The following is a 14,862-nucleotide window of genomic DNA, read 5'->3' on the forward strand; positions in this document are numbered from 1 at the left end:
CCACTCCTACTTCTAAACAAAAACACTGCTGCTGTTACTTAAAAGGCATATGGTACCTCCATTTCAAACCGCCTCTAAGTTCTTAACTCTGTCCTTTTCAGCGTCTTAGTCTTCCTTCTTAATGTATCATTTGTACCTTCTAACAACACAAAATATTCTCCATATAACTTCTGTGCATGTGTGTGTGTGCGTGTGTGTTACGAAAAGAACAAGAAAGGTTTGTTTTCCCCATCCTAGAGAATAGGTACTGACTTCCTTCCCCCTTTTTATCTCGCGTAAGAGGTTGCCACATAGGTTCCTGATAATTTGTGGACTGAAACCATATCCCTTTTTCCTCCAGATATTATTGTAAGGTCCCCATTTTCAGGGATCAGTCTGACATTTTATGTCATTTTTATGATCACAATACTATGATGATATTGAAGCGATTATAGTGAGTGTTGACATACAATAGTGATCATTTAGTCCACACTTGAGCAAATAAATGGCTTTCCTTTTCCTGAACAGGTAAAGAAATTGCAGTCTATCCTGAAACCAATGATGCTTCGGCGCCTGAAAGATGATGTGGAAAAGAACCTTGCTCCTAAGCAAGAGACCATCATTGAAGTAGAACTGACCAATATCCAGAAAAAGTACTATCGTGCTATCCTAGAGAAAAACTTTTCCTTTCTGACCAAAGGTGCAAATCAACACAACATGCCCAATCTTATCAATACTATGATGGAGCTCAGAAAATGCTGTAACCACCCCTACCTGATCAATGGTGAGTCCAGCAATTGGGAGCAGTAACTCAGGACAGGCATGGGTCTCTGCTGAAAGCCAGTAATAAGAAAGGCCTGTTTGCTAAGTTCTCTTTGTATACTAAACTAGAACATATTTTATCTTTTTACACAGTATAGAACAGAGCTTCAGAGAGGTTGATGGACCTGCCTGAATAGTATAATAATATCTACTGATTCTTTGTTTCTGCAGGGCTTCTATAAACATGCCTGGCAGAGAGGGGTGTTACCTACCAGTTTTCTGCCCTTATGACCTGTCCTGTAACCCAAACTTTGCTGTAGAATAGAGAAGTGTGTTACTTAGTTGAATGAATGATGATGTAGCAATGAGATTAAAAGTGCATAAAAGTTCAGTCATATTAATCAACAGAAGTCATTATCAGAAGTATATCCTGACTAATTGGAAAATACAATGGTGTTGGTGGTGGGTACCAGAGATCCACGTCTAGTATCTTCCTCAGTCACTCTGTACCTTGTTTTTGAGACATAGTCTTTTACTGAATCAGTTGTTTATCAGTTTCGCTAGACTGGCTGGCTAGGAAGCCCAAGTGTGTATCCTCCTCTCCGCTCTCCCCTGTGCTAGCATACGCTGCCGTGTGAAAGTCTTTGTGTGAACTCTCTGGATAATTTTCTTTATCTGAGTAAGTTGGGTTAGAACTTGACATCTCTGACTTTGAGTTTCTTAGACGGAATTCTAGGACAGCAAGGTGGCCCTCCTGCTACAGCAAACTGACTCCTAGGGGTGCACAGCAAACCACACGTGGAGTCTGACTGCTGATCCAGCAGAATCAGGATTCATTGTTTGCCCAGAATCAACAAAGCCAAGAACGTTTTTAGTCACATCTTATTCAAGAATGCTTTTTGTCCATTCTTTTTCAGGGGCAGAGGAAAAGATTCTGGAAGATTTCAGAAAAGCCCACAGCTCTGAAGCCTCTGACTTCCAGCTGCAGGCCATGATCCAGGCAGCGGGGAAGCTGGTGCTGATCGACAAGCTTCTCCCCAAGCTCATTGCAGGGGGCCACAAAGTGCTCATCTTCTCTCAGATGGTGCGCTGTCTCGACATCCTGGAAGATTATCTCATCCAGAGGAGGTGAGGCTCCTTCATCGGCACACTCACCCACCACTACAGGCAGTGTATGTCTTTAACATCCATTCGCATAGGTCTTAACAACAGAACATTCACCATTAGAGTAAAAGAATATCTTTTTAAGCACTGACTAAAGTCCATTGTTAATCGTAGGACCAGGTCGTCTCAAGTTTAACTGTCTGGAATAAATTCATAGCTTTTATAATGTGGAGTTACTGTTTTGCTTCAGAAAAATCCCACACTTGTTTATATTTAACTTCAGTTGGAAGAAATAGAATTGCAGCAGCATTAGGAAAGGCTAAGGAAATGACGGAGTGACATTTTTGTTGTGTGGCGTGATAGAAGTATATCCTGGAAGATGCCGCCTCCTTAAGTTTCTGAAGTACTTAAGCCAGCAACTCAAAAAGAATTGTTTGTCCACTCAGTGGATCTCTGAGGCTTTGTGACACTAATGGTGGCACCCAGCTGTCTACTTCCGGCCCTGTAATTCACTGGACCTGACGTTGATGACTGTACAGTGAGAAGTCTGGTATCATGGAGCTTACTGAGATTCAGGAAGGAGCTGCCCTGGACTCCTCCCTGGACTATTTTAGATTCTCTGTCACTGTAATACACCAGTGACCTGAAGATGATGATAAACTTGTAAGAATGCACTTGCAAGGATAAAAGTTCACAAGATCATTATAGTTAGTAGTGTTAGCACTACACATCTTTCTTCTCAAGTAGTAAAACTGGAGTAGGTCTCAGATGTCCTTGAAAATTGTGTTTGTATAAATTAAATCTCTTACTAGAAAGAATAAAACAAATGACAGGCTTAACTGAGGGAAGTGCTGGCTTTAATATGCATAGGTAATTCTTCAGAGTCAGATTAGGTAATAAGGAAAGTTCTCTGAGCACCATAGTAGAAACCTAGAGGGGAAGCTGATGAGTCTAAAACAGAGCCAACAAAGCAGTTGGGTAGCTTGTCAGTTTACTATAGATTACAAACTTACTGCCAAAGCACTTGCTCTTTGTAAATATCTTACTCTTCAAAATATATATGACTATTGAAGGTAGTGTTTTGTTTTGATAGTGAGTTACAGTGATATGAACAGACTTGGGAAGTATAAGTCTTTACTAAGCTCTCTTTTAGGTTGTTTTTCCTTTATTGTTTATTTTAATTTGTGTTCCAGTTAAGAATTATGATTCTCTTTGAAAATACGAAGTATGTAGCATGACAACGGATAAGTCCTTGTTCATGCCTAAAGGCTGTCTCTTCTTAGCCTTTTATTTTGAACAATAAAATCTACAGAATTTTACTTTCTTTCCAAATAGGTCTAATTGTCTAGTTTTCTATTTAATAAAATAGGATATTTTCCCCAGCATTTATTATCAAGTACTACTTATAACATTTACTGAAGTGTTATAAATGCTAGGTGTATGTCCATTCTTTTCATTCTTCCTTTAAATGTGTTTATTCTTGGGCCAGTAGAGATGGTTCAGTGGTTAAGAGCACTTGCTGTTCTTACAGAGGACCCAAATTTAGTTTCCAGCACCTGCACGGAGCAACTCATGGTTGCCTGAAATTCTAGCTCTTGGGCACTCAACACCCTCTCTGGCCTTCACAGGCACCTGTACACATGTGGCATGCACATAGATACACATAACACATAAATAAAAATATCTTTTAAAATTCTGTTATTATGCTTACATTTTTCTAGATGAACTTTAAAATTATTCTTTAAACTTACTTGTAACCATTCTAGACCTTAACTGCAATGTATTTGTATACACATATGTAATTTATAAAGAGGGAAAAGCGATAATATTCACAATAGGATTTAATTGGACTTGTATACATTAAATAGACAGAGATTGATGTCTTTGAAAAATTGAGAAACATGCTACTCTCTGTATCTTCCTAGGCCGTTTATGTACACTTACTAAGGAGGACCACCTACCTACCTGTTGTTGAGACCTGGGTTATAGCTACATAGTGAATTGCTTATTGCTGGCAGACAAGAATATTGTTCATTTCCCTTCAGGCCTTCTGAGGTCAACAAGTCTTGTGCCAAAAACATGTTGTCCCCACACCTAGCCTGTCTCTCAGAGGTTTCTCCAGAGTGCCACCTGCTTCTTGTTGACATATGACAGTTTCTCAGAATTACAGCTTGATGAGCCACATTAGTTCCTAGGATTCTCATTCACAGTACAGTTGTTACATAGGGTTAATTGCTGAAGTTTGGTGTGGAGAAGTTGATGGTATCTGATTTCTTCATTCAACCTTACTGGCTCTCAAGGTTCTCTTTGTTCTTGAGCACCTTTACTGTGCCAGCTGTCAGTTAGCGTTTTGTCCTCATTTAATCTTATGCCAGACTCTCACACAGAAGTGGGATAGAGTGGAGTGATTCCATTCATTTTTAGTTTTTTCTTTAAGAGCACTCCCTCAAAACTAAACAAGTGCAAGTGGGAATCCTTGTCTCAGCCATTCAGCACACGTATCATCTGAAAGATGTTATGTTACAGCTGCTAGGATGCTTTCTACTTTATGAAGAACACATACACACACACCACCCCCTCTCCTCGTGACGTCAAGCTACATCATCCCTATTTGTTGATTTCTTCCTTCCCAAATGCTGTGCCAGTTCCAACTTAGGACCCACAGGCCTCTAGGTTCTCCTTGATGCTCAAGGGTGTCTTGTCATAAGACCCTCGTCCTCTGTTCCTATAGCATTGCTTGTTGACATAGAAGGGAAGGAGGCTATTGTTTAATAGAATCCTAGGCCTGTCTTCTCACCAAGTTCTGGGCTCCTTCTACCCCATCACACTTAGCCCAGTACAGAGTGCCGCATTGCTTGATCAGCACCATTTTGATATTTAGGTAGCATCATTTTGATATTTAGGTATACTGAGTCTGCCTTCAGTCAGAATTTTAAATTTCCAAACTGTACTAGTGTCCCTAACTTGTCTGTAAGTGCTATTTTTAGTTCTTAAGCAAACTTCTCTGTTCAGCATTGGAATGTGGGTTACTCTGAGAACCATCATTGTCTGGTGGATCTGGCTTCAAATTGGTTCAAATAGGGTTTATTCAGCTTACACTTCCACATTGCTGTTCATCACCAAAGGAAGTCAGGACTGGAATTCAAGCATCAAGCAGGTCAGGAAGCAGGAGCTGATGCAGAGGGCATGAGGGATGTTTCTTACTGGCTTACTTCCCCTGGCTTGCTCAGCTTTCGTTCTTTTAAAACCCAAGACTACCAGCCCAGGGATGGCCCCACCCACAATGGGCCCTAACCCCTTGATCACTAATTGAGAAAAAAATGCTCCACAGCTGGATCTCATGGAGGCATTTCCCCAACTGAAGCTCCTTTCTCTATGATAACTCGAGCTTGTGTCAAGTTGACACAAAACCAGCCAGTACACTTATCTTATGTGTATGACTGTTTTACCCATAAGCATGTCTGTTTACTATGTGCATACCTGGTACCCAAGGAGATCAGAAGACTATGTCAGATACCCTGGAACTGGAGTTGCATATGATTGTGAACCACCACATAGTTACTGTGAATCAAACCAGGTCCTCTGCACAAGCAGCCAGTGCTCAAAACATTGAGCTCCCAGGCTCAGTCTTTTCCTCAGAATGTTCCTAGTACCTGTCCTTCACCTTTGAGTTTTTGGTCAACTTTAGTGTCCAGAGTAATTTATCCCTATAAATTCACTTGTTGTCAGTAGGGTAAACAGAAAGGATATAAAAAGACACAGGAAAAATAAGATTGTTGCTGTCTGTTACTGCTCTGTTAATTTCATAGCATCCACATGAATGTTCTTCTGTGTTGTGTTTTGTTTTCTGAATGGACAATAACAGTTGACCCCAAGCATCTCCATTGCCTGTTCTTTATACTCCTTTCTTTACCCCACCATGCTAGCCAAATATTTCTGTACTCTTGAAGCCGGTGCCCTCTACCTCACTCCATTCTCCTCTTCATGGTCTCAGCATATCTTAGAAACCCTTTTCTGTGCTGTAACTGTACACATGGAGGTTTTGCTCTGCACCTTAAACATTTTTGAGAAACCGACAGGGTGCAAGTTACCAGTTTGCAGCCCAGGCCTGGCAATTCAAGCTCCTTAACACTTCCAAGTGCCCTGAGCGATGAGCACTGCTGAAGTCAATGGTTAAGGCTTATATTTGTTTCTCTACCAGGAAAATTGTACAACAGCATTCTTTGCAAGTATAAAGTGGGAAATTGGTGAGAATAAGTTGTTGGACAACTTATTGGGGATCAATTTCTGATTTTAAGTCTTGTAGGCATCCTTGATTTATAACTGTTTTTTTTTTAAACAAGGAAGACATTTTTCAGTGCAATTTTAATCTGCTCTGCTTCTCCTGTAGGGGGTGGGACTCCTTAGAGACTGTTGTCATCTGATCCATATTTAGAAGTGATATATTTGAGGCCATTGGGCAGTAGCTTCCTAATTGTTTGTTCTTTGAACTATGATTAACACCTGGGCTTTCATTCATTTGGGTCCCCTCAGATACACCTATGAGCGAATTGATGGGCGAGTACGGGGAAACCTGCGCCAGGCAGCCATCGACCGGTTCTGTAAGCCAGACTCAGACCGCTTTGTCTTTCTTCTGTGCACCAGAGCAGGAGGCCTGGGAATCAATCTCACAGCTGCTGATACCTGCATCATATTTGATTCTGACTGGAACCCACAAAATGACTTGCAGGTAACCTTAGGATGATAACTATTTAGCTGCCCTGACTCCCAGAATTTCATAACAAAGTCTAGCTTAGTTATAGATTATCTGGTGTGCTGCATTTGGTAGTATCAGCTCTTAGGGATTTGGCTAGAAGAAGAAACTAAATGAAAAGTAGGTGTTGACCCTTCCCACTAATTAGAGAGTAGCTCTCTCCTTTGATTGAAATGAAGTGATATTTCCTGGTAGTAGCCTCCAAACACAAACAAAAACTGCTGTGATCAGACTTAAATATCTGACATTTTCCCTTCAGTTTGCTTGATGTTACATGTCAGTTACAGTAAATGAATTAACAAAAAAATAAAAATAAAAACTAGAAAAGCTCTCTCGTGTCACAGAGGGGTAGGCGCCCTCACTAGGCTTTTTGCCTCCATTTGATGCACACGTCAGAAGTTATTGTGACCACTTCAGTGGACTTGTAGATTCTGTTTTTCCAAGTGCAGTTAAACTAAATAATATGTGACTTTACAAAGATTGTGGCAAAAACATCTTAAGCATAGGAAATGGACAATGGATGAACAAGTAAGGGTGCTTGCCACTGGGCCTGACAACCTAAGTTTGATACCCAGGACCCACATGGTTTGAAGAGGAGAACCAACTCCCTCGATTTGTCCTTTGACCTCCACATGCACGCCGTTTGCATTCCGGCATGTGAGCACACACACACACACTAAATTTAAGTGTAATAAAAGCAAACATAATGAATAATGAAAAAAAAAGTGTAGTGCCTCTACTTTGCGTTCATCAGCTCTGTTTCAGAAATAAATTCAGGGCAACTACCAGATTGTGCAGTGATTCAGCTATAAAATTTTCCAACTTCTCAGAAAAACTATTAGAAAATAGACTCATAGCCATTATTATTCAAGATTAATTTCATCTTAATGTATACTAAATCTTGAAATAATTTGCTAATGTTAAGATTATTAATGTGTAGGGTGGGAAGTATGTGTAAATGGCTCATAATCTAATAAGTTCTTGATCCAGAATACTAGGAGGCTACTGTTTGATTTAACTCAAGAGGGCCTCTAGGGCGTGCTGCAAGAGAAGGGATGCCAGAAAGAGGGCATCAAACTGAAGAGCAGGCCTTCTTTCCTATCTGCTTACTTCCACAAAGTCATTCTCTTTTGTCCTTTTCTTTAATGAGTCTCGAAGAAATCTTTTGTGTGATGAAAACAGTGTAGTAGTTGAAAGCCAGTGTTTTAAATATTAAGTTGGCTAAAACTTAGGAGAAATACCATGATAAATTATCACAAAGTAAATTGTGTGGCACTATATTCATTATCTGGCTTTAAATTAAATTTGTGGTTATAAATAATTTACTGTCAGTTCTTTGTCCTTACAAAGGGATATTAAAATCAGAGATGGGTTGCTAAATTTCATAAATACAGTTTTTGAATAATTCACATATGTTCAACATTTAAATTGAAAGGCAAAAGCTAGTATTTGATCTCTCACTTATGAAAGAGCCTAATTTGGAGTTAGAGATGTAGGTCAGTGGGAGAGCACTTGCCTAGCTTATGCAAAGCCCTCTGTTCAATTCCCAGCAGCTAACAGTATCCAAGATTTAAAACAAAACAAAAAACTAGGAAAGCATTACCTTTGTGGCTACCACCTATTTATTTAATAGTTTCATTTGAATGTAGCCCATGCCCGTGTATATTATCTTTTCTTGACAAAGTCACAGTGGTGTCTATATATAAGCTGGCAGCAGAAACCTCAAAAGCCAGAAAATAGTTACCATTTGCCAGTGGTTGACCAACCCTAGACAGATCGCTTCTTGAGCCCTTGGCAGCTGTGAAGTTCCATGTTTCTTTGTGATGCATACTCAACATTAGATTGGTTATAAGACCAAATGTCAAGGAGAAGAATAGTATAAAACCAAAAATGAGTGGCCAGTTTGGACATGTGTATAGGAATTTCCAGAAGGGAAATTGGAAGTCTAAGACCAGAGGCAGAAAATTTGGAATCACAGTGCCTCATCTAATGGATTGTAAACATGACAATTGAACAGATAAAACATGAAGAAAAACAGAAGGTGAGAATGCCTTACTTAATGGAGAGGTGAAGTCATCTAAGATGATTGATTTGCATGTATAGCAACCAAAAGAAGTGAGTTGAGCTGTCCAGAATTAGATCTGTTAAGAGAGAAGACACTTTGGAATGACTGTTGTTAATATGTACTGCCAGGGACTTGGCAAAAGATAAAGAGTATTAGTGAAATCATGCTGAAGTTGTGAAGTAGTGTGAAATTGCTCAGTGTGCTGTCAGTTTGTGAGCTTTCTCTAACACTCAGCCTAAATGAAGAGACCAAGAAGGCCAGCACTACAGATGGTCCTGGGTGGCAGCTTGCATGACAGAACATCACAAAACTTAATGAGTCAGGGAGTCACTCACTGTTAGAATTCTAAGTTTTTGGATCTTGGTCTTCCAGACTATCTTCTCTGTTTCTGATCTACTTGTTGCTTTTTTATTGGTTATTATTAAAGTTTCATTAATATGGGGTGGTTTAAAGACAAGGAGTTGGATTGATAATTATTGGGAAGTGATTGATGTGTTGAAAAGACAAGATGATACATAGAGGGACAGTTCAAGTTCTAAGTCTACAGAGATGAAGCAAGGTTCCTGCCTGCTGGATGGCCTGGATTCTGCCTACAGAATGGTGTGCAAATACACTTCCATTCCTCATAACATTTCCCCTTGCACACGGGCACTTATATACAAAGTAGGGGAAAGCTGAGACTCAGACCTTCAGACCACACTATGATTGCCAAGACTGTAGCTAAATTAGCTGTGAAGATGGCTAAAGAGGGATTCTAACACTACTGAAAAAGAAAAGCTACTAGATCTTTCCCAAGAACTATTCTTGTTCAGGACATTTTGTTTGCATGTTTTTATTTACACATGCCAATATTTTTAATAAATGAATCATCTATTGTCTTTGGAAAATAGATTTAGTCATAAGCATTTACCTAGGAATGGGTTAAGGCACATACCACCTATACTGCCTGATTTTGCTACTAAACAAATAAAAGATGGTATTCTCAGAGAATTTATTCCACCCCATGGTCAGTTAGCCCTCTTACCTTCAGGCCTGCAGCAGGGCAGAACATCATGGTGTCGGGCTCGTGGCAGAGTAGCCTGTTCAACTCATGGAAGTACCTAGGAAGCAGAGGGTCCATAGCTGGTTCCAGGATCCACTTGAAAGACATCTCTACGCCAACTTAATCTTCTGCTAGGACCCACTTCTCATAATCTTCTGGAATGCTAAGCACATCTTCAAGACAGGTCTGTGGCCTGGAAAACAGAGCTGCACTCTGGAAAACCAGGCAAGCATCAGAAAAACAGCAGAGCATCAAAACATTAGCTTTAAAACGTCTAAAGGCACTTAAATACTAAAGCTTGACTTCTAGCTAGAATTAGGCTCACTGACTGTACATGTGTACATTCTCCTGTCTTGGCTAAGCATGCCACGTGGCAGCCCTCAAGAGAGTGGAAGGTGCCCTGATAAGCCTGCTAGTCACAGAGAACTGTATTCAGAGACAAGAGGGAGGGACTCCATGGCACAGAGGCTCCATGGGGGAAGGGCTCCAGCACTTGAGCAGCAGCAAGCAGTGCCAAGGTTCCCTTTAACACTAAAGCTTAGGAGATGGCAGTGGTGGAAACGACAGTGTAAGAGGGAAGTGCAGTAATGAAAACTTGGTTTCTTAGGAATCAAGTCTTGCTGAAGGTAGAGAAGAACCTCTTAGGAGTAACAGGGTATCGAGCTCTCTCTCACAGAGCACCCTTCTTGTTGCTGCTCCATAACAACCATTGAGTTCCCCGGGCTTAAGGAGAGCTCAGGTGAACAGTCGTGGACTGCACAGTGTAAGGGCCTTCCTGTGTCTTAATGTTCCCTGAAGGCAGAATGAGAAACCATAGAAGCAGATGTCTTTTGGCTGGAGGCACAGCATAAGCTAATGCAGCTGCCCTGTGTCTATGGGAGTTTGAAAGGGAGAAAATGAGACCATACTGAGGAGACAGCCCCTTCTGTGGCCATAGAAGAGCTCTAGGAGCCTTGCAGGGAAGGTGGGGAGCTGGTTCCTCCTCCTCCTTACTAGAAAGTGACAGTGCCTTGCCTCATGATGTCCAAGGTTGGAAAACTGGTCAGGAAATTCAGCAGTGAAATCAAAGTGGTTGAATTATGGAAACACGAGTTGTTTTTTAACTTGTGATTGTGCCCTGGCCAGCCTCAAACTCAGAATCCTCCTGCCTCTGCCACCTGAGGTGTGGGCTACAATACTTGACTGCTTTGAGTTTTGTTTTTTTGTTGTTGTTGTTTTGTTCGGTTGTTTTTGTACCATTCATCTCATTTTTACACAGTTGTAAAAGGTGTAGTAGAAAGTCTTTCTGACTTGTACCCTTTTGCTTGTACTAAAATCATTAGAATGTGTAGCTGTTTTTTTTTTTTTTTTTTTTTTGGATATTTTATTTATTTACATTTCAGATGTTATCCCCTTTCCTAGTTTCTCCTCTTCAAATCCTCTATCTCATGGCCCCTTCCCCTGCTTCTATGAGGGTGCTCCCCCACCCATCCACCCATTGCTGCCTCACCTCCCTAGCATTCCCCTATACTGGGGCATCAAGCCTTCACAGAACCAAGGGCCTCTCCTTCCCTTGATGCCTGATAAGACTATCCTCTGCTACATATGCGGCTGGAGCCATGAGTCCCTCCATGTGTAGTCTTTGGTTGGTGATTTAGTCCCTGGGAGCTCTGGGCGCATCTGGGTGGTTAATGTTGTTCTTCCTATGGGGTTGCAAACCCCTTCAGCTCCTTCAGTCCTTCCCTCACTCCTCCATTGGGGTCGCTGGTCTCAGCCACGTGGTTGGTTGCGAGCATCTGCATCTGCATTAGGAAGGTTGAGAATCACTGTATCTTAGCAACCATACGATTTACTTTAATCACTTTGTTTTTAAATTTTATTTATTTATTTATTTATCAGGGTGAGGAATGTACATTACAGCAGAAATGTGGAGGTCAGAGGACACTTGTGGGAGTTGGTTCTCTCCTGTGGGACCCTAAAGGCTATCAGACATGATGACAGATGCCTTTACCCACTGAGCCATCTTGCTAGCCCATTGATCACTGCCTTTATTTACCAGAATTATCCAACAAATTTCCCAGAATCAAAGATTTGCTATCACATAATATTTGGAAGGAACAAAACTTTTAAAATTCAGTTATCTGTTAGTAAAAAACTGAATAAACTATAGTATATACTTACTTTTATAAAAAGAATGGGGATATCTCTGTGAACTGCTATGGAATCTACATTGGTGAATGAAAATAAAGAGAGAGGGGGCTGGAGACATGGCTCAGTGGTTAAGAGCACTGACTGCTCTTCCAGACAGAGTTCCTGAGTTCAAATCCCAGCAATCACATAGTGGCTCACAACCATCTGTAATGAAATCTGATGCCCTCTTCTGGTGTGTCTGAAAACAGCTACAGTGTACTTAGATATAATAATAAATAAATCTTTAAAAAAAAGAGAGAACAGAAAGAGAAAATACATGTGTATATTCTAGCATTCGTTCATTTGGGGAGTGAGACTATCTCACTGTTAATTCTGGCTAGCCTTGAATTCAGTATGTAGACAGGCTGGTCTTAAATACTAGCATTCATTTTTAATGGGCTGTTTATATTTATGCCTGTCTCTCCCTCTCTCTGACCAAGGTAAGATAAAACCAAACCAAAACAAAGCAAAACAGTTTGCGTGTGTTTTAAATGCTTTTCTGTAGAGGGGGCTAGGAAACTGTACACGATGGAAGTGGCCTTAGAGCACACTTTAAATATTTCATATCACTATTGTATAGATTCATTTTTTTACCTTTTTAAAAGAGTCAAAATGCTTATTTTCCGTTTCCTTCCACCTTACTTTCTGTGGTATTCATATCTTACATGACCATAGTAGAATGGGTTGTTAGCACCAGGGGATGAACACAGACAGATACAGCATTATTCATGGATTCATATGTGGCCCATGAATGGGAACTCCTGGTTCAGTATCGCATTCCATCAGAAGTCACGCCCCCTCAGCATCCTGCAGGGTGTGACAGTGCCTTGGTCTTTCCTTACTTCAGTGACCATGACACTTTAAAAGGTACTGACAGCTTTTTAGATTGTCCCTTGATTTGTTGGTTTGTATTTGCCCGGTTTTTTTCTTAGACATAAAGTTACTCATTGCAGGCAAGGATTCCATAGAAATCATAGTGTCCTACTCAGTGCTTCCTGTTGGAGCTCACGGTGTCACTCACTGTCCAGTGACCTGGGATGAGATTTTAAACTTGACTAGGTTGCTGTCTCCCAAGTCTCTCAATTTTAAAATAGTTTTTACTTTTTAAAATTAGGTATCTTACGAGTAGATATTTTGGGATCTTACAAATACAGTTTCTCATACTATCCCCATTGCTGTTAACACCCACCAACAGATTTCCCTCTGTCAGTATTACCTGTATTCATCATTTCTTCTATATTTCGAATGGGAATAATAATTGTTTATGTCCCATTTATTTAGTTAGCGCACCATAGATATTTATGTTTTGTATTTTGTTAGTGATTGTTTTATGTTGGGGTCTTGCCACAGTAAATAGCCACAGTAAATAGCTAGGACTACAGGAATGTGTTGGTACAGCTGTCTATTTTATTTTATAATCAGGATCCTCACTGTCCTAATGGTCTTCATATCACACTAATGCCATCTAAGTACTTTTTCACTTTTTTGGATAAAATATTCAGAACAAGGTAACATATTTTTGGACAAGGTCTTGGAATTGGCTATTTCTCCACAGGTCTCTATTCTTTTTATTTGAGGAAAGTGTTTAGTGGTCAAGATCTGAAGCCAAATATGCCATTCACCTCTAATCTTGGCAGTTGGAAGGTAAGAATAGAAAATCAGGGGTTAAAGGTTGGCCTTGATCCACATATCAGGATTGACACCAGCCATGAGACCTGTCTCAAGTAAGTAAATAAACAAAAACAGAAAACTAGATCTGTCTGCTAGGTATGCCCATTGCTTCACCCTCTGGGCAGATGAAACTGGGAAATAGATGCATATGTGGAGCATAAGCATTCATGCTATACAGTTTATACTGCAGACACTTGCCCAGAGGGAGGACTCTGATGCCAGCATATAACATTCTTTTCCAAAGATTCTTAGTTTAATTCTTTTCTTCCATGTTAGGCTGTTTGGTTGTTTTTTTGTTACAAAGTCTCATATATCCCAGACAGGCTTCAAATTCCCTGTGTAGCAAAGATTGGCTTTGAACTCATAATGCCCCTGTTTCTGCATCCCAAGAGCTGTTCTTATAGATACGTGGTGCCACACTCAGCCAGAAAGTTAACTCCTTTTTCTTTCTTTTTTTTTTTTTTTTCCAAGAAAAGTTTCTCGGTGTAATCCCTGATGTCCTGGAACTCACTCTGTAGACCAGGCTGGCCTGGAACTCCACCTGCCTCTGCCTCCAAATGCTGGGATTAAAGGCGAGCGCCACCACTGCCCGGTGGAAAGTCAATTCTTAAAATTCAAAAACAAGTGAACAGTTGGGTCTCTCCAGCATAGATTCCAGCAAGCAAATTATAAATACAAATCAATAGTGCATTTTTTTTGTTTGTGTTTGTTGTAGTTTTATTTTTCAATTCTGATAGACTTTTATCTAGATTTCATCAACTAGGTTTGTATTTTCCTATTTACTTTATCATATTTGCCCCTTTTTTCAGTCTTTTTCTCTGAGTATGTGCATAGACATACATTTAAATTGAGAATAAATTAGGGGCCGTAGACTAATACCTTCTTTTTTCACTTTTTATTGGTTCTTTGTGAAATTCACATCATGCACATCAGTCCTGCACGTCTCCCCGGCCCCTCGTCTCTGCCCGCTGCCCTTACATCCTCACCCCAACAGAGAAAACAAATCTTACTGTGGAAACTGTAGAGTGTCAAGTGTATCCCACAGTATACCCTTTTGTACACACTTCTATGCTTGCAAATGTCCATTATAAAACCTTGTTGGTCAGGTACAAGACCTCTGGCTTCTGCTAGTCTATCAATACAGGAACCTCACTGGGATTTCTCTCAGATATTCTTTTGTTGTCCTGTGTCATGGAGGTCCTATAGTTTGTGGGTTTTTTTCCAAATAGAAATCATCTAATCAGTTTAATATGATAAGAGCTTAATACCATATATAAATCATATATAATCCATATATATGTAAACATATATGTGGTA

The 14,862-nt window shown here is 40.2% G+C and overlaps 1 protein-coding gene across 9 annotated transcripts in view; it reads left to right on the top strand.

Annotated features, from left to right (window-relative positions):
- Nucleotides 1–14,862, top strand: part of Chd6 (chromodomain helicase DNA binding protein 6) — a 162,763-nt gene that overhangs the window by 97,833 nt on the left and 50,068 nt on the right. For all 9 annotated transcript variants that reach the window (XM_085832597.1, XM_085832599.1, XM_085832592.1 and 6 more), the window contains 3 exons: nucleotides 508–763; nucleotides 1,659–1,869; nucleotides 6,379–6,574. In XM_085832597.1, coding sequence (XP_085688723.1) covers nucleotides 508–763; nucleotides 1,659–1,869; nucleotides 6,379–6,574 — 663 coding nt within the window. The remainder of the gene's footprint in view (nucleotides 1–507; nucleotides 764–1,658; nucleotides 1,870–6,378; nucleotides 6,575–14,862) is intronic.

Source organism: Mus caroli, unplaced genomic scaffold (assembly GCF_978045245.1).
Source record: "Mus caroli unplaced genomic scaffold, Mus_caroli_1 scaffold_2, whole genome shotgun sequence".
In the NCBI taxonomy this organism is placed as follows: domain Eukaryota; kingdom Metazoa; phylum Chordata; class Mammalia; order Rodentia; family Muridae; genus Mus; species Mus caroli.